The 23351-nt window shown below is 39.1% G+C and overlaps 1 protein-coding gene across 1 annotated transcript; it reads left to right on the top strand.

Annotated features, from left to right (window-relative positions):
• The first annotated feature begins 18416 nt into the window (after positions 1-18416).
• Positions 18417-22937, top strand: LOC139145457 (arenicin-1-like). The gene is made up of 5 exons (XM_070716655.1): positions 18417-20246; positions 20562-20699; positions 21467-21583; positions 21892-22042; positions 22476-22937. Exons 1-5 carry the CDS (start codon positions 20166-20168, stop codon positions 22577-22579), a joined length of 591 nt encoding a protein of 196 aa, XP_070572756.1. The 5' UTR covers positions 18417-20165; the 3' UTR covers positions 22580-22937.
• Positions 22938-23351: the final 414 nt, after the last annotated feature.

The raw sequence follows: 23351 nt of genomic DNA, 5'->3' as shown, positions 1-23351 counted from the left end.
AGGACAAGTGACAGAACCATTCCTAATTCCTTGAACCGATGTACCAAAAATTACTGCTACTTTTCCTTTAGCGGTGGAAAATTTTAAATTGGTTTCTCTGATAGCTTGCATCAGAGAAAGGTATGTTCAAATAGTACACTTCATTCGAAATTACAGGGCTGTCTGAGAAAGTGGCGTCGCGCCACATCTATATTTCTGTGTTTTGTCAATAATACGCAATCAGGGTATTCGGGGAAAAATAGGCAGAAATCGTAAAATTTTCATTAAATATGTTTTTAAAAAAGTATTCGTCCGCTGGTAACAGCCTGATGTCCGTCCCGGTAAGAGTCAAGAAAATTACCGTGTAAACTTCATCGCCCAGAATCCTTAATGTCAGTCAACAGAAACAAAATGGCTACAAATGCATAACGGTCAAAGAAAAAGTCCTATTCGTACGTGTTAAGAAAGCAACATGCACTCAGATATTTCATAGTACATTGATACAATGACATAGTTTACATAGGGGAATATGACAAGATATTTTTCGTTCTCATCAGATGTATCTCGAGGGGAAACGATTTTCTTTGCTGTGACAGGTTTTCAAATAAAAGGTGTTTTTTCATGATGAAAATGATAGTTAACAAAATTCAGATTTTTTCACAGCTGTGTTTTTATTGCTTCAAAGATGACAGAATAGTTCCCCTCATAAACTGCGCATACTAGATTTCTCAGGAGATGAAATTGGAACCGAGGAAAGGGCCCGTTTTTTCTTTGCTCCTGTCCGTCGATGGTTTTTTGTGAGGTCGTGATATCCTTTCTCGATGCGACTGGAAGTGATGGTTTCTTTCACATTGTTTCTTTGACCTGTCATTAACAATTTCTCAGAGAAAAACCAACTTGAAGATGGAAAAATCATATTCATTACCTTGGAAGCTGGTAGAAGCCCAGGTTTTAAAGTGTGGTTTCAAAGAACTGAAATGTGGGGGGGGGGGTTCCATAAAATTTTTGTCATCTTAAAAGGGCGGGGGCTCATCAATTTTTTGGTGCAATGGCTGACTGTTGCGCAGGAAGAATTTGCTGGCCAGCCCCGGCCATAATAACTGAACGCTCCCTAAAGATCTCTGTATGTCTCGATCGTGTGGAATTGCGATAAATCAAGCTTCGACTCCTCATTCTGCACCGCATAACCTTATGTCCGCATTCTGCATGGCATAATGGCATGTCCTCCGACATTTTGCATCGCATAATGGCATGTCCGATTTTGCATCTCATAATGGCATGTCCGCATCTTGTATCGCGTGTCTTCATTGCGCATGATCAAATGTAATTTCGCATTGAATTTTCTTATGGTCAAATTCTCTCATTCTTCATGTAAGAATGTCAAGTCTTCATGTCAAAATAATCGCATTTTGCATCTCATCATATCATATCGTAATTAGGAATAGCTTAGCCTTCTTATGAATGCCAAGTCTTCATGTCCAAATGATCGCATTTCGCACCTCATCAAGTCATGTCGTAATTACGAATGTCAAGTCTTCAAGTTTAGATGATCGCATTTTGCATCTTATCATGTCATGTCGTAATTACGAAAGGCATGTCGTAATTACAAATGACATAGCTTAATTTTTGCAGGGGTTCAACGCAATATAGGGTTACTCCAATTTTTTCAATCTTGATTGTTAAAGTGAATGTTGAAAATTTGCTTGGGAAACGTTTTTAAGCAAAAGTTTAAGTCCTTCATTTTCGAGGCTCAGACTACCCTTCAGGATGTTAGGGGTTACGTAAATATGAGAGATTCTCCTTATACCCTGAAGAGGTCTTCGTGAAAGCAGTCTTGAGTAATGAAGAGTAAGATTGTCAAAAGTAAAGAGTAGGCATTTAAGAGCTTCAACCGCATAAATGTTTGTGGTCGACCGGCTCTGCGAACCACCGCGCGTAGTGAATCTCAGTCTGTGATATCCTGTTGGGTCCAGGAAATGGTTTTCAACGATGTCGAATTTCATCCTGGTCTCAGACAATCATTCTTGTCAGAGTAGGTTTGACCACACCTCACTCCCGTTCTCATCTCTTGCCTGACCTTTATTCTTTCTGTCAGCGGGTATCTTGTGATAAACCCGTCAGACGAGTACAAACTTCGAATTCCTAGCGGTCCTCTGCAATCGTTGTATGTACTACAGAGATTGCAATACCTCTGTTACTAAAGGCACGTTCCCTATGTACACACACCGGTGACGGGGGAGCCGAGCTGAAGGCAAACACTCAGACATCATTGAAGGTACAAGCTTTTTTATGAGAGTGGTACGCCGCCTGAGCGGCGACTCAACTCTGATATCGCCTTCTCTCTGCATTGAATTGCTCTTCCGGAATGTCCTACCTCACCTGCATTGGCTGCATTGTTATGCTTACGCTTCATCGCGTGACAGAGAATTGGTGGTATATTCTGCTGACTATGCTAAAATATGGAAATTCACTGACGCTTCTTTTGTCACCTCCTGGAAATGTTGACGTCAAGTCTCTATCGCCCTTGAACTAAAATCTCTTAAGATGAAGTGGCAGTGATTACTGTTATATTTTGAAAATTAGGTAGCCGGCAAAGTCGGACACCAACTTTGAATCAAAAATGTTTTTTTCCTCTACGAAATGTATGTTAAGGCTTGTAATCATTGATCCTTCATGTTTTTTCCATAAAAAACAAGATGTCGACCAGAGGGCTGAGGATGCTCTGCTTGGTTGTCCGATCAGGTGCGGCTAATCACGAATGCCAGCACTCTAGCACGTAAATTACACCCATTCATTGACAGAGAGGAAAGTGTCCCATTGGAATGTTCATGCCGGTCCACTGCTTTTGGATCGGCTTATTTCTATTTCGTCATGGATCATAACAGTGTAACTTAATTCAAGTCCTTATTAGTTTACTTAACAGGAAGGTGATGAACCCGGATAAGCATACATTATTGAAATACTTTCAGGAGATCACATGATTTACTTGTTTTGAGACAACAACAAGCCGATAAGGATAACCGTTGGACGTTGTCACGGTGATGCTTATGTGAATTGTGGTACAAAGACACTAAATTTAAACCAAATTATCTAAATTCTGTCCGTGGCTAATAATCCAAAATAAATTACGGTTATTTCTTTAAATTAACATCTTATCAGCAAAACAGGCTGCTGTGTAAACGAAACAAACAAAATTGTTTTGTCTGTGACGAAAGAGGCACGCGGTTTCCTGACTGTGCAGTCACGGTGGATAAATATTATCTATAGTCAATGCATGGACATACTATGTGGTAGGTTCTTGATCAAGCATAAGCAATGGCATCTTTGGAGTCTACGCTAAGATACGACGGGACCATATTCTATTATGGAAACCTGACATGCCCGTATTTACACAGAGGAGAACAAAACAGGCGAACGGGCACAGTCAACATTTTTTTATTTATTTTACCTAGTATCTATCACATTTCAATCGAAAAGAGAACTCAAAAGATAGCAAAACATGCCCTTATGATAAGCCTATGATTTTAGAGACAGCATATTTTGCAGAGTTTTTCCGTTGCTACCACTTGTCTGAGGGGAAGTGGTCAGACATGGTTTCAATGCTTTGAAAGTTGAACATCGTCATAGCGGACTGAAAACTGCAAAATTTGTCCGAAAATCGAATTCTAGTACACAAGTGCACTTTTACTCTCACTTCAAGCAAAGTGCATTTACATAAATTATCAAACTTATATAAATCTACATATATAGCTGATTTTTAGAGAAAACTTGTTAAGAGTTTGACCAACAGACTACCAAAAATGTGATTTAATTTTTTGGCGAAACAATATATCGGTCACATCTTACTTTCTAAACGTTCACGAAAACATAGTGACCCTAAAGGCATGCATGACATTTCATAACCCTTCAAAAATACTTGGGCGAAAAGTGGAGACCCACCCCAAAACCAACAGCCCTCCCCTTGTAATTTCTGTCCAATCCATAAATGTATGTGTAAGGATTCAACGAATGCGCTACTGTATACGCACGTTTATTTCTTAAATTTTATTTTTGTGTGTCATTTAATTTGTTTGTTTATTGGTCCACAGTGATATTCCAATCAGCAGCATTATTTTTTTCACCACGCATGTCCCAAACGTACTCTGAATTTTTCTTCAAGTGTCCCCTCTGTTCTCCTCCTCCAGAGAGGGATTTATAAATGTAGCCCTGCTTTAGTATTTTTTGTACATTTTCCTGGTTCACGGTCTTTATTCATCTTACGCAAGATTTAATGGGCGTGCATAAAATAAAAAAGAATAAACAATTGGACGCGTATGGGAGACCATAAGCATAATAAAGTCGGTTTTGGTAACATGACCTGTAGCTCTGGTTTTGCCGTCCGACCCAAATACACCTCGAGCTACAATACTGCAGCTAAGTTTCGGGCTACTCTCATTCGAGGCCTCGTTTGCAAATACACCGAGGCACTGTAGATATCAAGTCATGTCAAAATTACGAATGTCAAGTCTTCATGTCTAAACATTCGCATTTTGCATCTCATCATGCCATATCTTAATTAGGAATGACACAGCAACATGCTGCTTTTAGCGTTTCTTGATTGTAAAAGTTGAAAATTGCTTTAGAAACGTTTTAAAGCAAAAGTTTAAATCCTTCATTTTCGAGGCTCGAACTACTGTTCATGATGTTAGGGGTTACGTAAATATGAGAGATTCTCCTTATACCCTGAAGAGGTCTTCGTGAAAGCAATCTTGAGTAATGAAGAGTAAAATAGTCAAAATTAAAGAGCAGGCATTTATGAGCTTTAACCGCATAAATTTTTGTGGTCGACCGGCTCTGCGAACCACCGTGCATAAGATCTCTGCCTGTGATATCCTGTTGAGTGCTAGATAAGCCCTGGTTTTCAAAGAAATCGAATTTCATTCTGGTTCTCAGACAATCATTCTTGTCAGAGTGATTTGACCACACCTCACTCCGTTCTCATCTCTTGCCTGACCTTTATTCTTTCTGTCAGCGGGTATCTTGTGATGACCCGTCGGACGAGTACAAACTTTGAATTCCTAGCGGTCCTCTGCTATCGTTGTAGGTACTACAGAGACTGCAATACCTCTGTTCTGACACAGAGAATTGTTGGAATATTCTGCTGACTTTGCTAACTTATGGAAATTCACTGACGCTTCATTTGTCACCTCCTGGAAACGTTGACATCAAGTCTCTATCGCCCTCGAAGTAAGTCTCTTAACATGAAGTGACAGTGATTGGTGTTAATATTTTTTAAAATCAGGGTAGTTGGCAAAGTCGGACCTCAACTTTGAATGAAAAATGTCATTTTTTCTATCTAAGAAATTTATGTTAAGGCTTGTAATCATTGATCGTTCATGTTGCTTTTGTCGCACTTTTTCCATAAAAACAAGATGTCGACCAGAGGGCTGAGGATGCTCTGCTTGGCTGCACGATCAGGTGCTGCTATTCAGAAATGCAGCACATAAAGTACACCCATTGATTGACAGAGAGGAAAGTGTCCCATTGGAATGTTCATGCCGGTCGACTGCTTTTAGATCGGCTTATTTCTATTTCGTGTTGGATCATAATTTAATTCAGGTCATTATTAGTTTACATAACAGGCAGGTGATGAACCCGGTAAAACTAACATTATTGAAATCTTCTCTGCAAAACAGGCTGCTTTGTATACGAAACAAACAAAATTGTTTGTCTGTGACGAAAGAGGCACACGGTTTTTTAACTGTGCAGTCACAGTGGATAAATGTTAGCCATAGCCAAAGCATGGACATACTTTGTGGTAGGTTCATGATCATGTATAAGAAATGGCATCTTTGGAGTCTGCGCTAAGATACGACGGGACTATATTTATCATGGGGAAACTTGACATGCCCGTATTTACACAAGTGGAACAAAACAGGCGAACGGGCACAGTCAATATTTTTTTATTTATTTTACCTAGTATCTATTACATTTCAATCGAAAAGAGAACTCAAAAGATAGCAAAACATGGCCGTATGATAAGCCTATGATTTTAAAGACAGCACATTTTGCAGAGTAATTCCGCTGCTACCACCTGTCTGAGGGAAGTGGGTCAGACATGGTTTCAATGCTTTGCAAGTTGAACATCGTCATAGCGGACTGAAAACTGCAAAAATTTGTCAAAATATCACATTTCTTGTACACACGTGAAATTTTACCCTTATTTCATGCAAAGTGCATTTAAGATTATGAAACATATATAAATGTACAGATATAGCTGATTTTTAGGGAAACTTGTTAAGAGTTTGACCGACAGACTACCCAAAATGTGATTTGATTTTTTGGCGAAACAATATATCGGTCACATCTTACTTTCTAAACGTTGCGCAAAAATAATACCCCAAAGAAATTTCATAACCCTTCAAAAATACTTGGGCGAAAGTGGAGACCTACCACCCCAAAATAACACCAGCCCTCCCCTTGTTAATTCTGTCCAGTCCGTAAATGTATGTGTACGGATGCAATGATTACGCTTATTCCCTTAAATTTTATTTTTGTGTGTCATTTAATTTGTTTGTTTATTGGTCCACAGTGATATTCCAATCAGCAGCATTATTTTTTTCACCACGCATGTCCCAAACGTACTCTGAATTTTTCTTCAAGTGTCCCCTCTGTTCTCCTCCTCCAGAGAGGGATTTATAAATGTAGCCCTGCTTTAGTATTTTTTGTACATTTTCCTGGTTCACGGTCTTTATTCATCTTACGCAAGATTTAATGGGCGTGCATAAAATAAAAAAGAATAAACAATTGGACGCGTATGGGAGACCATAAGCATAATAAAGTCGGTTTTGGTAACATGACCTGTAGCTCTGGTTTTGCCGTCCGACCCAAATACACCTCGAGCTACAGTACTGCAGCTAAGTTTCGGGCTACTCTCATTCGAGGCCTCGTTTGCAAATACACCGAGGCATTGTAGATATAAGGTGACTCCCCAGTTTACTGGAAAAGGAAGCCTAATTCAAAGCTTCGACTCCTCATTCTGCATCGCATAACCTTATGTCCGCATTCTGCATCGCATAATGGCATGTCCGCATATTGCATGGCATAATGGCATGTCTGCATTTTGCATCGCTTAATGGCATGTCCGCACGTTGCTGTATCGTGCGTCTTCATTGCGCATGATCAAATGTAATTTCGCATTAAATATTCTTATGGTCAAATTCTCTCATTCTTCATGTAAGAATGTCAAGTCTTCATGTCCAAATGATCGCATTTTGCATCTCATCATGTCATGTCGTAATTATGAATGGACAGCCTTATTATGAATGCCAAGTCTTCATGTCCAAATGATCGCATTTTGCGCCTCATCATGTCATGTCGTAATTACGAATGTCAAGTCTTCATATCAAAATGATCGCATTTTGCATCTCATCATGTCATGTCGTAATTAGGAATGGCACAGCTTTATTATGAATGCCAAGTCTTCTTGTCCAAATGATCGCATTTTGCACCTCATCATGTCATGTCGTAGTTAGGAATGGCACAGCCTTATTATGAATGCCAAGTCTTCTTGTCCAAATGATCGCATTTTACACCTCATCATGTCATGTCGTAGTTACGAATGTCAAGTCTTCATGTCCAAATGATTCGCATTTTGCATCTCATCATGTCATGTCGTAATTACGAATGTCAAGTCTTCTTGTCCAATTGATCGCATTTTACACCTCATCATGTCATGTCGTAGTTACGAATGTCAAGTCTTCATGTCCAAATGATCGCATTTTGCATCTCATCATGTCATGTCGTAATTAGGAATGGCACAGCCTTATTATGAATGCCAAGTCTTCATGTCCAAATGATCGCATTTTACACCTCATCATGTCATGTCGTCATTAGGAATGGCACAGCTTTATTATGAATGCCAAGTCTTCATGTCCAAATGATCGCATTTTGCACCTCATCATGTCATATTGTAATTACGATAGGCATGTCTTAATTACAAATGACATTGCGTAATTATGGCAGGGATTCAACGCCATATTAGGTGACTCCATTTTGTTATTCTTGATTGTAAAAGTGAATGTTGAAAATTTGCTTTAGAAACGTTTTAGAAAAAGTTTAAGTCCTTCATTTTCGAGACTCGATCTACTGTTCATGATGTTAGGGGTTACGTAAATATGAGAGATTCTCGTTATACCCTGAAGAGGTCTTCGTGAAAGCAATCTTGAGTAATGAAGAGTAAAATAGTCAAAATTAAAGAGCAGGCATTTATGAGCTTTAACCGCATAAATTTTTGTGGTCGACCGGCTCTGCGAACCACCGTGCATAAGATCTCTGCCTGTGATATCCTGTTGAGTGCTAGATAAGCCCTGGTTTTCAAAAAAATCGAATTTCATTCTGGTCTCAGACAATCATTCTTATCAGAGTTTGATCACACCTCACTCCCGTTCTCATCTCTTGCCTGACCTTTATTCTTTCTGTCAGCGGGTATCTTGTGATGAACCCGTCGGACGAGTACAAACTTTGAATTCCTAGCGGTCCTCTGCAATCGTTGTATGTACTACAGAGATTGCAATACTTCTGTTACTGAAGGAACGCTCCCTCCATACACACACCGGTGACGGGGGAGCCGAGCTGAAGGCAAACATTCAGACATCATTGAAGTTACTAGCTTTTTTATGAAAGTGGTACGCCGCCTGAGCGGCGACTCAACTCTGATATCGGATCGCCTGCTCTTTGCATTGAATTGCTCTTCCGGAATGTCCTACCTCACCTGCATTGGCTGCATTGTTATGCTTACGCTTCATCGCGTGGCACAGAGAATTGCTGAAATATTCTGCTGACTCTGCTAACTTGTGGAAATTCACTGACGCTTCTTTTGTCACCTCCCGGAAACGTTGACATCAAGTCTCTATCGCCCTCGAAATAAAGTCTCTTAAGTTTGTATGCACCTCGAAAGTGAAAGACTTAAACTTTTGCTCTAACTTTCCTCAAGGAATCTTTCAATCATTCTCTTTCAAAATCAAGAATAAAAATAGGGGGTCACCGTGCAAATTTTGGTACTAGAGAAACAAATTACCCAAGATTTACCGATATTAAAAATTCAAAATGGCCGCCATCCCTGTGTTAACTCTATGGAGAAAAATAAAAATTTTCGAATTTCGAAAAACTAAGCCGGTGAAAAGTTTTCTTTCACCAAGAGCTTTAAAATGAACCCCAATATGTGGTATATCAGAAGAGAATTGTAAAAGTTTGAGAGTCCGAATGTCTGTGCCCGAGGTGCGTTCTACCTTAAGACGAAGTGGCAGTGATTACTGTTAATATTTTATAATTTGGTAGCCGGCAAAGTCGGACATCAACTTTGAATCAAGAAATCTCTTTTTCCTCTAAGAAATGTATGTTAAGGCTTGTAATCATTGATCCTTCATGTTTTTCCATAAAAAAACAAGATGTCGACCAGAGGGCTGAGTCTGCTCTGCTTGGTTGTCCGATCAGGTGCGGCTAATCACGAATGCCAGCACTCTAGCACGTAAATTACACCCATTCACTGACAGAGACAAAAATGTCCCATTAGAATGTTCACATGCCGGTCCACTGCTTTTGGATCGCTCATTTTTATTTCGTCTTGGATAATAACTTAATTCAAGTCGTTATTAGTTTACTTAACAGGAAGGTGATGAACCCGGATAAGCTTACATTATTGAAATACTTTCAGGAGATTACATGAGTAACTTGTTTCGAGACAACAACAAGCCGATATGGATAATCGTTGAACGTTGTCACGGTGATGTTTATGTGATTTGTGGTACAAAGCCGCTAGATTTGAACCAAATTATCTATTTGGATTCTGTCCGTGTCTAATAATCTAGAATAAATTGCGGTTTTTTTATCATCTTCTCTGCAAAACAAGCTGCTGTGTATACTAAACAAACAAAATGGCACACAGTTTACTCACTGTGCAGTCACGGTGGATAAATAATAAGTCAATGCATGGACAAACTCTGTGGTAGGTCCCTGATAAAGTATAAGTAATGGCATCTTTGGAGTCTGCGCTAAGACCTGACATGCCCGTATTTACACAGAGTGGAACAAAACAGGCGAAAGGGCAAAGGTAATATTTTTTTATTTATTTTACTTATTCAATCGAAAAGAGAACAAAAAAGACAGCTAAACATGCCCGTATGATAAGCCTATGATTTTAAAGACAGCACATTTTGCGGATGTTTGTCGCTGCTACCACCTGTCTGAGGGGAAGTGGTCAGACATGGTTTCAATACTTTGCAAGTTGAACATCGTCATAGCGGACTGAAAACTGCAAAATTTGTCCCAAAATCAAATTTCTTGTACACACGTGCACTTTTACCCTTACTTCAAGCAAAGTGCATTTACATAAATTATCAAACATATATAAATGTACAGATATAGCTGATTTTTAGGGAAAACTTGTTTAGAGTTTGACCGACAGACTTCCATGCAATGCGATTTTTCTTTTGGCGAAACAATACATCGGTCACATCTTACCTTCTAAACGTTGCGAAAAATTAGTGACCCTAAAGGCATGCGTGAAATTTCATAACCCTTCAAAAATGCTTGGGCGAAAAGTGGAGACCCATCCCCAAAAAACACCAGCCCTCCCTTTGTAATTTCTCGCCGGTCCGTAAATGTATTTTACGGATGCAATGATTACGCTACTATATACCCACTTTATTCCCTTAAATAAATTTTATTTATTTTGTGTGTCATTTAATTTGTTTGTCATTGGTCCATTGCAATATTCCAATCAACAGCATTAAGTAGTAATTTGGCTACGGTTAGACCTGTAGCTCTGGTTTTTCCGTCCGACCCAAATACACCTCGAGCTACAATACTGCAGCTAAGTTTCGGGCTACTCTCATTCGAGGCCGTGTTTGCAAATACACCGAGGCATTGTAGATATAAGGTGATCCCCAGTTTACTGGAAAAGGTTACCTATTTCAAAGCTTCGACTCCTCATCTTGCATCGCATAAACTCATGTCCGCATTCTGCATGGCATAACGGCATCATGTCCTCATTCTGCATGGCATAATGGCATAACCGCATTCTGCATCGCTTAATGTCATGTCCGCATGTTGCTGTATCGCGCGTCTTCATTGCGCATGATCAAATGTAATTTCAAATTAAATATTCTTATGGTCAAATTCTCTCATTCTTCATGTAAGAATGTCAAGTCTTCATGTCCAAATGATCGCATTTTGCATCTCATCATGTCATGTCGTAATTAGGAATGGCACAGCCTTATTATGAATGCCAAGTCTTCATGTCCAAATGATCGCAATTTGCACCTCATCAAGTCATGTCCTAATTACGAATGTCAAGTCTTCATGTCCAAACCATGATTCGCATTTTGCATCTCATCATGTCATATCTTAATTAGCAATGAAACAGCCTTATTATGAATGCCAAGTCTTAATGTCCAAATGATCGCATTTTGCACCTCATCATGCCATGTTGTAATTACGATAGGCATGTCTTAATTACAAATGATCGCATTTTGCACCCCATCATGTCATATTGTAATTACGATAGGCATGTCTTAATTACAAATGACATTGCTTAATTATGGTAGGGATTCAACGCCATATTAGGTGACTCCATTTTGTTATTCTTGATTGTAAAAGTTGGAAATTTGCTTTAGAAACGTTTTAGCAAAAGTTTAAATCCTTCGTTTTCGAGGCTCGAACTACTGTTCAGGGCGTTAGGGGTTACGTAAATATGAGAGATTCTCCTTATACCCTGAAGAGGTCTTCGTGAAAGCAATCTTGAGTAATGAAGAGTAAAATAGTCAAAATTAAAGAGCAGGCATTTATGAGCTTTAACCGCATAAATTTTTGTGGTCGACCGGCTCTGCGAACCACCGTGCATAAGATCTCTGCCTGTGATATCCTGTTGAGTGCTAGATAAGCCCTGGTTTTCAAAAAAATCGAATTTCATTCTGGTCTCAGACAATCATTCTTGTCAGAGTAGGTTTGACCACACCTCACTCCCGTTCTCATCTCTTGCCTGACCTTTATTCTTTCTGTCAGCGGGTATCTTGTGATAAACCCGTCAGACGAGTACAAACTTCGAATTCCTAGCGGTCCTCTGCAATCGTTGTATGTACTACAGAGATTGCAATACTTATGTTACTGAAGGCACGTTCTGTCCATACACACACCGGTAACGGGGGGAACCAAGCTGAAGGCAAACACTCAGACATCATTAAAAGTACTAGCTTTTTTATGAGAATGGTACACCGCCTGAGCGGCAACTCAACTCTGATATCGGATCGCCTGCTCTTTGCACTGAATTACTCTTCCGGACTGTCCTACCTCACCTGCATTGGCCGCATGTATGCTTACGCTTCATCGCGTGGCACAGAGAATTGGTGGTATATTCTGCTGACTATGCTAAAATATGGAAATTCACTGACGCTTCTTTTGTCACCTCCTGGAAATGTTGACGTCAAGTCTCTATCGCCCTCGAAATAAAGTCTCTTAAGTTTGTATGCACCTCGAAAGTGAAAGACTTAAACTTTTGCTCAAACTTTCCTCAAGGAATCTTTCAATCATTCTCTTTCAAAATCAAGAATAAAAACAGGGGGTCACCATGCAAATTTTGGTACTAGAGAAACAAATTACCCAAGATTTACCGATATTAAAAATTCAAAATGGCCGCCATCCCTGTGTTAACTCTATGGAGAAAAATAAAAATTTTCGAATTTCGAAAAACTAAGCCGATGAAAAGTTTTCTTTCACCAAGAGCTTTAAAATGAACCCACATATGTGGTATATCAGAAAGAGAATTGTGAAAGTTTGAGAGTCCGAATGTCTGTGCCCGAGGTGCGTTCTACCTTAAGACGAAGTGGCAGTGATTACTGTTAATATTTTTATAATTTGGTAGCCGGCAAAGTCGGACATCAACTTTGAATCAAGAAATCTCTTTTTCCTCTAAGAAATGTATGTTAAGGCTTGTAATCATTGATCCTTCATGTTTTTCCATAAAAAACAAGATGTCGACCAGAGGGCTGAGTCTGCTCTGCTTGGTTGTCCGATCAGGTGCGGCTAATCACGAATGCCAGCACTCTAGCACGTAAATTACACCCATTCACTGACAGAGACAAAAATGTCCCATTAGAATGTTCACATGCCGGTCCACTGCTTTTGGATCGGCTCATTTTTATTTCGTCTTGGATAATAACTTAATTCAAGTCATTATTAGTTTACTTAACAGGAAGGTGATGAACCCGGATAAGCTTACATTATTGAAATACTTTCAGGAGATCACATGAGTTACTTGTTTCGAGACAACAACAAGCCGATAAGGATAATCGTTGAACGTTGTCACGGTGATGTTTATGTGAATTGTGGTACAAAGCCGCTAGATTTAAACCAAATTATCTATTTGGATTCTGTCCGTGTCTAATAATCTAGAATAAATTGCGGGGTTTTTTATCATCTTCTCATCTTCTCTGCAAAACAAGCTGCTGTGTATACGAAACAAACAAAATGGTTTGTCTGTGACGAAATAGGCACACGGTTTCCTTACTGTGCAGTCACGGTGGATAAATATTAGTCAATGCATGGACAAACTCTGTGGTAGGTCCCTGATAAAGTATAAGTAATGGCATCTTTGGAGTCTGCGCTAAGACCTGACATGCCCGTATTTACACAGAGTGGAACAAAACAGGCGAAAGGGCAAAGTCAATATTTTTTATTTATTTTACCTATTCAATCGAAAAGAGAACAAAAAAGACAGCTAAACATGCCCGTATGATAAGCCTATGATTTTAAAGACAGCACATTTTGCGGAGTTATTTCGCTGCTACCACCTGTCTGAGGGGAAGTGGTCAGACATGGTTTCAATTCTTTGCAAGCTGAACATCGTCATAGCGGACTGAAAACTGCAAAATTTGTCCAAAAATCAAATTTCTTGTACACACGTGCACTTTTACCCTTACTTCAAGCAAAGTGCATTTACATAAATTATAAAACATATATAAATGTACAGATATAGCTGAATTTTAGTGAAAACTTGTTAAGAGTTTGACCGACAGACTTTCATGCATTGTGATTTGATTTTTTGGCGAAACAATATATCGGTCACATCTTACCTTCTAAACGTTGCGAAAAATTAGTGACCCTAAAGGCATGCGTGAAATTTCATAACCCTTCAAATATGCTTGGGCGAAAAGTGGAGACCCACCCCCAAAACACCAGCCCCCACCCTTGTAATTTCTGGCCGGTCTGTAAATGTATTGTACGGATGCAATTATTACACTACTATATACCCACTTTATTCCCTTAAATTTTTTTGTGTGTGTCATTTAATTTGTTTTTATTGGTCCACTGTGATATTCCAATCAACAGCATTATTTTTTCACCCCGCATGTCCCCCAACGTACCCTGAATTTGTCTCCAAGTGTCCCCTCTATTCTCCTCCTCCAGAGGATTTATAAATGTAGCCCGGCTTTAGTATTTTTTGTACATTTTTCCGGGTTCACGGCGTTTATTCACCTGACGCTGGATTGACTGAGCATGCATAAAATAAAAAGAATAAACAAAGCGGTGAAAAGTAAGACGAAAGTGCAAAGTTGTTTTTGGCGCACCTTGTCAAAAAACGGGTGACGGATATACAATGGTTTAGAATGATAGGCGACAGAGTGTACAATCATTGAACCGTCAGCTTTCAAATAGTGTCAAGGACTTACGGGTTGAGAAAGGGTCTGTGACTCTCCGAACACTAATCGAATTTCAATTGGCATCGTGGGAAATGAACAATGTTCGCTTGAATTGGCATATTTGTGTACGCTGGCGAGTTTCATACTTAGGGACAGAATATAAAGAATTTTAAACATAATATTTCCCTGTTTAATTACATTTAAGGCACGCACAATCTACAAGGTGCCTTCCAAAATGTCTTCTCAGATAATTAATATCCTTGGCATGATTTTGATTCTTGATTTTCGCTTACGAAAAGATTGAGCAAACGTTTACGGTATCACTGAGTGACATCGTACTTCGCCCGTAACACTTTCACTGCGTAATGAATTTTTATAAGTGCATTCCTGTGCGTAGTTTTCTATGAAATATGGCCTTATAGATATTGATTTACATGCATGAGCTGTATCTTTGTAATTATAGAGTATTCGGGACAATTTTTTCAGTGAGTATTGCAATATGACAGAGCATCATAAAAATGCACAAAAGTCATGTGAACACCTGAAGTCACGTGATCACGGCGGCCATATTGGATTTTACAAAAAAAAATGCAAAAATGTTGCATTTTTGTTATTTCAATATATAAATGCATTTTTTTCAGCGTAACACTTTAAAAATTACCACTTACGTTTTATCAACTCTAATTCAGTAGGAGGAACACATACGCTAAAACATATTCCACGTAAATGAGATTAATATGCATATTTATTACAAGTTCATCTTCGAACAACAGGTATCATCTGACATTCAAAAGAGAGCATATATCTATATAAGCTTATATACTGGCAGCCAGTCCGATGTGTATAGTCATGATAGATTGGTGTCGTACAACATCAACAGGATACCCATCAACGTTTGGGATGTCAGTCACCGGTCCTTTGTCGCACTTTCTCTCAGCATGCTCAGCTGGCCTACCTGTCCATGTCTTGCTTGCGATCTCTGTGTTTGCTCAACTGGTTGGGAACATATTCAAGTTTGGTATTAGAGTTGTAATTTGAAATTTGACTTCCGCTATCTCGTCGAGTTCAGTTTCAAGACAGTGACAATTCCACTATTAGTGTCTAGAAAAACATGCTCAAGGGCTTAGTCGGTGTTAAACTGTGCCCCGATCGCCATTTTTAAATACCCTCTGAGAGAAAACAACAACCGATCACACGATCCTTACAAATCACGGCCGAGAAATGACCGAATATGGCGGCATTTGTTTACAAATTTGGCGCGCATGCTCATTTAGGTTTGACCTCTACCTCGTATACTACGCTAGGCTTGAGGAAATAGTCAACAAACATGATGTAGATCAAACAAAGCCAACGTATATCGAACGCATATAAACGCGTACGTTCTTGGCGCGTTTACGCGCCTCCCGCAGTCTGGCCGTTGGCGCAGAATGCGCCCTCCCGCGGTGAAAGTGTTAAGGTAACATGCACCTCGAAAGTGAAAGACTTAAACTTTTTCTCTAACTTTCCTTAATGAATCTTTCAATCATTCTCTTTCAAAATCAAGAATAAAAATAGGGGGTCACCGTGCAAATTTTGGTACTAGAGAAACAAATTACCCAAGCTTTACCGATATTAGAAATTCAATTCAAAATGGTTATTTGTGTTAATGTGTTAACTCTATAGATTTATGGTGAAAAGTTTCTTACACCAACAGCTTTTAAATGAACCCCCACAAGTGACATGATAGATCGGAAAAGAATGATAAAAGTTTGATAGTCCGAGTATCTGTCCCCGAGGCACATTCTACCTTAAGGTAGTATGCGCCTCGAAAGTAAAAGACTTAAACTTTCGCTCAAATTTTCCTAAGAGATCTTTCAACCATTCACCTTCAAAATCAAGAATAAAAATCGGGCATCATCGTGCAAATTTTGATACTAAAGAAACAAATTACTCAAGATTTACCGATATTTGAAATTCAAAATGGCCGCCATTCCTGTGTTTACTCTATGGAGAAAAGTAAATTTTATATTTTCAAAAAAAAAACTAAAACAGTGAAAGTTTTTCTCACTGAAAGAGCTTCAAAATGAACCCCAACAAGTGGTAGATCAGAAAGAATTTTAAAAAATCTGACTGTCCAAATATATGTCCCCGATAGACTTCCATGCATTGTGATTGTATATTTTTGCGAAACAATGTACCGGTTACATCTTACCTTCTAAACGTTTGCGAAAGCATAGTGACCAAAAGGCATCCGTGAAATTTCATGACCCTTCAAATATGCTCGGGCGAAAAGTAGACACCCTACCCCAAAACACCAGGCCCCCCCCCCTTGTAATTTCTGTCCAGTCCTTAAATATATGTGTACGCATGCAATAAATACGCTACTATATATTGTGTGTCATTTAATTTGTTTTTTATTGGTCCAGTGCGATATTCCAATCAGCAGCATTATCCCCCCCACATCTCCCCCAACGTACCCTGAATTTGTCTTCAAGTGTCCCCTCTGTTCTCCTCCTCCAGAGAGATTTATAAATGTAGCCCTGCTTTAGAATTTTTTGTACATTTTTCCAGGTTCACAGCGTTTATATATTCACCTTACGCAAGATTTAATGGGCATGCATAAAATAAAAAAGAATAAACAATTGGACTCCTATGGGAGACCAAAAGCATAATAAAGTCTGTTTCGGTAACATGACAGGGCACAAGCAAACCATAGCCATTCTGATAAAGACGACCATGAGACGAATTTTGCTGCATTTGGTCACACGGTGCACCCAGAAGCTGTAATTCTTCAAGTCCTCCCAGAATTGAAGAATAAACAATTCCTAACAATGACATTTTCATAACACATACTCTTCTCAGGTGTACAAGATTTAATCTTGATTTCTTTCTGTAAAGTAATCAAAATTAGATTTACAAATCGAGGGAGACAACTGCTAAATATCTCAACACAAACACAAGCATCTCGAGGACGAGTTCCATTTCAAACTCAAATTCACGGTAGGGGCCTCTTCCAAACACAAGCCAAGAGGTGACAAGAAGTGATGTCTCCCCGTCGCCATTAATCGGGACACATACCAGGTCACTGGGTTGAGATGTTAACGTCATAAAAAAGGAGCTGCTCCTATTTATCATAAGTCCAATCAAGGTGATAAAATGGTAGATTTAATCCTGAATTTCCAACTTTGTATAATTTTCCATTCCGTATACTAGGATGTTGCAGGGTTGGTTGATCGGTGTACAAATAATAATCTCGAGTTGAATATCACAAAGATCAAAGAAATGATAGTAGATTTTCGCAGGAAGAAAACTACTATACTATGGAACCCCTCGTCATAAACGATCAAATTGTAGAACAGATTGATTTCTTCACTTTTCTTGGCTCAATGTTTTTCTGGAGACAACTCAAGAAATTTGGACTGAGCCGGAAAGCTTTGACACGCTTTTACAGAGCAGTTATTGAGAGTGTTCTTACTTTTTCAAGTACTGTTTGCTATGGTAACTCAACTCAACAAGATAAAATAGCCTTCAAAAAGTAGTTCAGACAACTTCGAAACTCATCGGTTGCGAGTAACCATCTGTGGAATTTATTTACCTTCATCGCCTTGCCAGCAAATCCTGCAAAATCATTGCTGATAGACCAATCCAGCTCACTGTCTTTTCCAGCTTCTTCCATCTGGGAAGCGCTTCAGATATTGTAAATCAAGAACATACCGTTTTAAAAACAGTTTTTATCCACTTTGTTGATCTAGTAATTCTTTTATGTGATGTTTCAGCGTGCAGTTTTCGGGGCATCACTCCGCAGCAGTTTGATTGTTTGTAAATATATTCTTTACTGTTTTGTTGCAATTTTGGTGTTTTTATTGTATTGTTTGCTGTTTAGTGGAATTGTGTGCGTGTGTTTCTTTAACACACCAAGTTACAATCCTTAGCGACTCGATTTGGTTAAAGAAAAGTAATAATAATAATAAATGGTATGCACAGCTTTGCGTGAAAGGCTTTGGCAAGGACCCCCCGTGTCTAACCTGTACACTTCGAGAAATCGTGATCAGAGATTCCTTCCACAAAGTAACATGTAGATATAATTCTAAGGTACTTTGAACAGAACTAAAACTTTCAAGGGAAATCTACGCTGTTTGCAACTATCTTCCGGTATATAAAATGCTATCCCCTTTTCTGTCTCCTAAACCAAAAACCCTCGCCATAAGTCCTCTCCTAACTAAAGGGAGCATCTCTCTGCAGTCCCACACCAACGTATTCTCACAATTAACACACCGGCTAACTATGGCAAACAGCTGACCCATCCTGGAGCCGCTTCGCTTGCTTGGTTTTTCTAAAAAAAACGTCCGCTGAGCAAATTACATGTATGACTTCCGAGTCCACAGATACGAAAAAAATCCCTGTACCAAGAAACCGTGTAAACGCCTTTTTTCCACGAACTTCTGTATTCTTCAAACAATTTGGGACAGTCCCTAAAATAGCCAAAGCGACTCACATTCTAAAGACCACTTTACCCAGGTGCTGTAAAAATGTATCACTCCCTTCATCCTAGCAAGGACCGTCCGCAGTAAATACAGTACCTCTGACAAGCTTAAGGTAGTATGCACCTCGAAAGTGAAAGACTTAAACTTTTGCTCAAACTTTCCTTAAGGAATCTTTCAACCATTCTCTTTCAAAATAAAAAATAAAAATCGGGGGTCACCGTGCAAATTTTGGTACTAGATAAACAAATAACCCAAGATTTACCGATATTTGAAATTCAAAATGGCCGCCACCCTGTGGTTAACTCTATGGAGAAAAATAAAAAAAATCGAATTTCGAAAAACTAAGCCGGTGAAAAGTTTTCGTTCACCAAGAGCTTTAAATGAACCCCCACATGTGGTATATCAGAAGAGAATTGTAAAAGTTTGAGAGTCCGAAGGTCTGTCCCCGAGGTGCGTTCTACCTTAACATGTCCATGTGAAAATTTTCCCGTGAAGAATAACAGTTTATTCGGTCGAATTTAAAGAGAGAGACGGAAAGTGTCTCTTATTCAAATTTGAAGTCAATGGCGAACACCTCATCTAAGTCAAGGACACGCCAAAAGAAGGGCATTGAAATGAGCATCAAGGGCCTCACTGAATGAAGGTAGGAGGATCCCACCTGCCGAACGATTGTTACGATAAATAAAGGCATGAAAGTAGATTGTATACGTATGCAAGCCCGGATCTCCGGTTATATAATTGATTGCTAGGGAAAGTCCAAGATTTATAGGTGATACACGTCATCACTAATGACATCAAGGTGCTACAAAAACATCAAGGGGTGTTGTTAGTGACCAAAAATGTATTTTCTGAAACATTTGGCGCACTTCCAAGCAGGAAAAGTATTGTCGTTAAAGAGAAGTATTGTTTCCCACGATACGAAATGTATATAAGGCACGGTGTTGAGGCATTAAGTCTTCAGAATCATTTGCGCTCAGCATAGCCGTGCAGAGACCAACTCAACTCAAACTGAGACCAGTTAACAGAAGCTGCAGACATCGGAGACAGAATGAAGTCATTGGTGATCGTTGTTGCGTACCTGGCGATCAGTGCGGTACAGTCTGCACCCGCTGATCCCGCCGAGTCGAAGGTGAGACATTTCTCTGGAATATATGCTGGAATATATCCGCTTCTCATACTGTATACTTTCGTTTTCTATTTACATGAAATGGTGGCCAAAGGAGAAGAAAAGAATCTTATAATTATTTAACTGTTAGCAATATCTGTGTTTTCACATCTGGAAAACCCGCCGAGGGTTCTTTCACATCATGAATTTTGTTTCACCGAAGTATTACATCTTGAGTCCTACGTTGGTATAAGATTAATATCAGTTGAACAAGTTGATTTAGATGTGCATATATTTATTTATTCATATATACATATGTCTGTACACCTGATATTGCAGGCCAATACGTATTCTGTCACTGTGAATGACGGAGGTACGGAAAGAGAAGAAACTATCGTCATTGATGAAGAGAAGAATGTGGAGATTTTCAAGAGTGTGAACTCAGACGATGCTGACGTCGTTGAAGATTTTAACACAGTGAGTAATTTATTGTTTCTATTGTTTACCCATAAGTGCAAGCGTACCGCCTGAACAATTTAAATCATCTTGTGAATATACGTACTGTCTACAAAAACCTGCCAGATGAAGAAGGTTAGAATAAAACAATTCAGGACAGATGAAAAACAACATCAGGAGACAAATTTTATGTTTCTTTGTTTAAGATCGTTTTCTAAGTTCATTCAACCCATCATGTCTCTATTTCTCACGCATTTTTGATTTTCAGTTGAACTTTCTGTGTTGTTCAAAGTTTTACGTGATGAGACTGTTGGAGATTGTTAACCTCCGATGTTTAGCCACCACGATCAAACTTCAACAGCAACAATAGCTGCTCAACGTTTACCCAGTGATAGTACAAATGCAAAAAAGTAGACATTACTAAGAGCTATTGCTGTTCATCTTACAATATTTTCATTCCAATCGGCACTCACAAGAATATCGATAAAATGAATGTTTACTGTCAGAATTAGACATCAGCGTGACATCTGTTAAAAACTTTCTTTGCCAGGCTTTTTTTCACTTGAAACGTTTAGGAGCTTCCTAATCTCGAGGAAAATTAAAATTACCAAATTGGTTGATGTCGTCCGATTGTTGAAGATTATGGCATATCGTTGTCACATTTATCCATCAATTAAAGAATCGTGTGGTTTGTCTATCGCTTAATTAATTTCAGAAGAATAGCCCAATGATTGTTATGATTACAGACTTGTAGTCTTTACAGCCAAAAATTCAAATCTCGTCTTCAGGGCCTTGAAGCTTTCATTCCGAGAGACGGAGACTCGTGTTACGTCAAGCCAATGGACGCCGAAGAAAACACTTCACCGGCGGATTTGAAGGCAGATATCGAAAGTGGCGACTCCAAGGTAAGTAGGAGGGCTGAGCGAAGACTAAGCAGATGGCAGAGTGACGACATCACGATATCGATGACGTACACGGGAAAACCCGAGTGAGGGTGTAACAGGTTCTAACCTCCCTCAAAAAGTGAACGTTTCCCTAACACTACACCATTACTAAAACGTTACATTACCAGAAAACGCAATCTTATAGTTTACTCGTACAGATCGACACAGTTGTAATAAGTACTCAACATAAAACGTTGTCTATATATGAACAGAAAGATAATTTTTCCGCGACCCAATAGGTGACAATTTCATTCTTATCTTTGTTTCAGAGCACAAATCCAGACGACGATGAAAAAGACGAGTACTATACTCTGGCTGGTAAACCAATCATAAACCGATCCGTCGTGGGCGAAACCATTTCCGAAAAATGCGAGGGCAGGAACATCTATTGGTTGACTGCTCTGTCACACGGAGATCAAGGTGGGTGTACGGTTGTAATAAGCTGAATTGAAAATCCCGCGTGTGCTTATTTTTTAAGAAAAGTGTTGTTACTCCATAACACACCAGACAACTGTAAAAATGCGACATGTTGAGAGCGTTTCTTCCAAATTTTACAATCAGATCGATCAGTATTAGTCAACGATCAGCGAAGACAGAATCGGCGAGTTTATTTGACAACAACACTCGACAAAAATCACAAGGACAATGCCTCTGGTATCGCCTTGTGCATGTCCCACACATCTTTGTTCAGGAGTTAAAGCCAAATGCAGTGTTAGCAGGACAGGAGTGGAGCAATTAAGCTCAATGTTGTATTCCATTTTACGTTCAACATGAGGTAACTCCTATTTTTAGTCACTCAAGTTTAAATTCAATAAATGCATATAATAAAAAACATTCTCTTTATTCACCGCAGATCGTGACAAACGTGCCTGCTATTGGTTCAGGTATTGTACATACACCTACCTAGGCTCAGGGTATTGGTGGCGAAGATGTCGGTACATCATCCGTTGTTATTAGTAACCAACACATAGCGACGTTGACATTCGCTAACGACGCATGTGCCAGCAACGTTGCCGAGATATGTCTCTTTGTACTTTCAAAAGTTATTTCTTTAATGTATTTTACTACTCAGGAAAAGAAATTTGGCGATAATGAACTTCATTGAAAACGAAGAAAGGAAATGAAAACTGTTAAATGTGAGCGTAATTTCGTTGAAGAGATAAGTGAGAAAGCTTTAGATTTTTACAGTGACAAGCTGTATAAATAATGACGTTCCCGTTGTTATTGTCATTTTCTATTTGTTTCTGTAAGAGAAAACATACTTCTCACTTCTCAGTGTTGAGGTCGCTATTAAAGGAAATCTATTGGACTCTCAGATTTATTGTCATCTCTTCATTTCTCTATGTGAAAATGTGTATATGCGTCTGCCTTGATATGTTACTTGCGTGATTATGGTTTTTCAGATTAGTGCCTATGTTTGTAAATGTCCAACCCTTCACTTTCGTAATTCGTTCATTTTGTTTTGAATCTGCTGCATCCAGTGACAAATGTTTCCCCTTCGCCTACTCGCCCTTCTTCCTTCTTCCAACATGGGAAACTGGCCAAAAATCACAGTTTGCTCTCCTCTAATTTACAAAACTTCAATTACCTATAGGGCTTCTGTCCATCCCCTCAATACATATGAACATACGCCCTGCCCTCCCCGTCAGCTCTCTGAACTCATCCATAGGTACCTGCCGAATGAAAGAATAAAATGTCTCCTCCAGTTGACGTTTAATTGCTTCTCAGC

This window comes from Ptychodera flava, chromosome 12 (genome assembly GCF_041260155.1).
Source record: "Ptychodera flava strain L36383 chromosome 12, AS_Pfla_20210202, whole genome shotgun sequence".
NCBI lineage: Eukaryota > Metazoa > Hemichordata > Enteropneusta > Ptychoderidae > Ptychodera > Ptychodera flava.
This window is presented reverse-complemented; position numbering and strand designations above follow the sequence as displayed.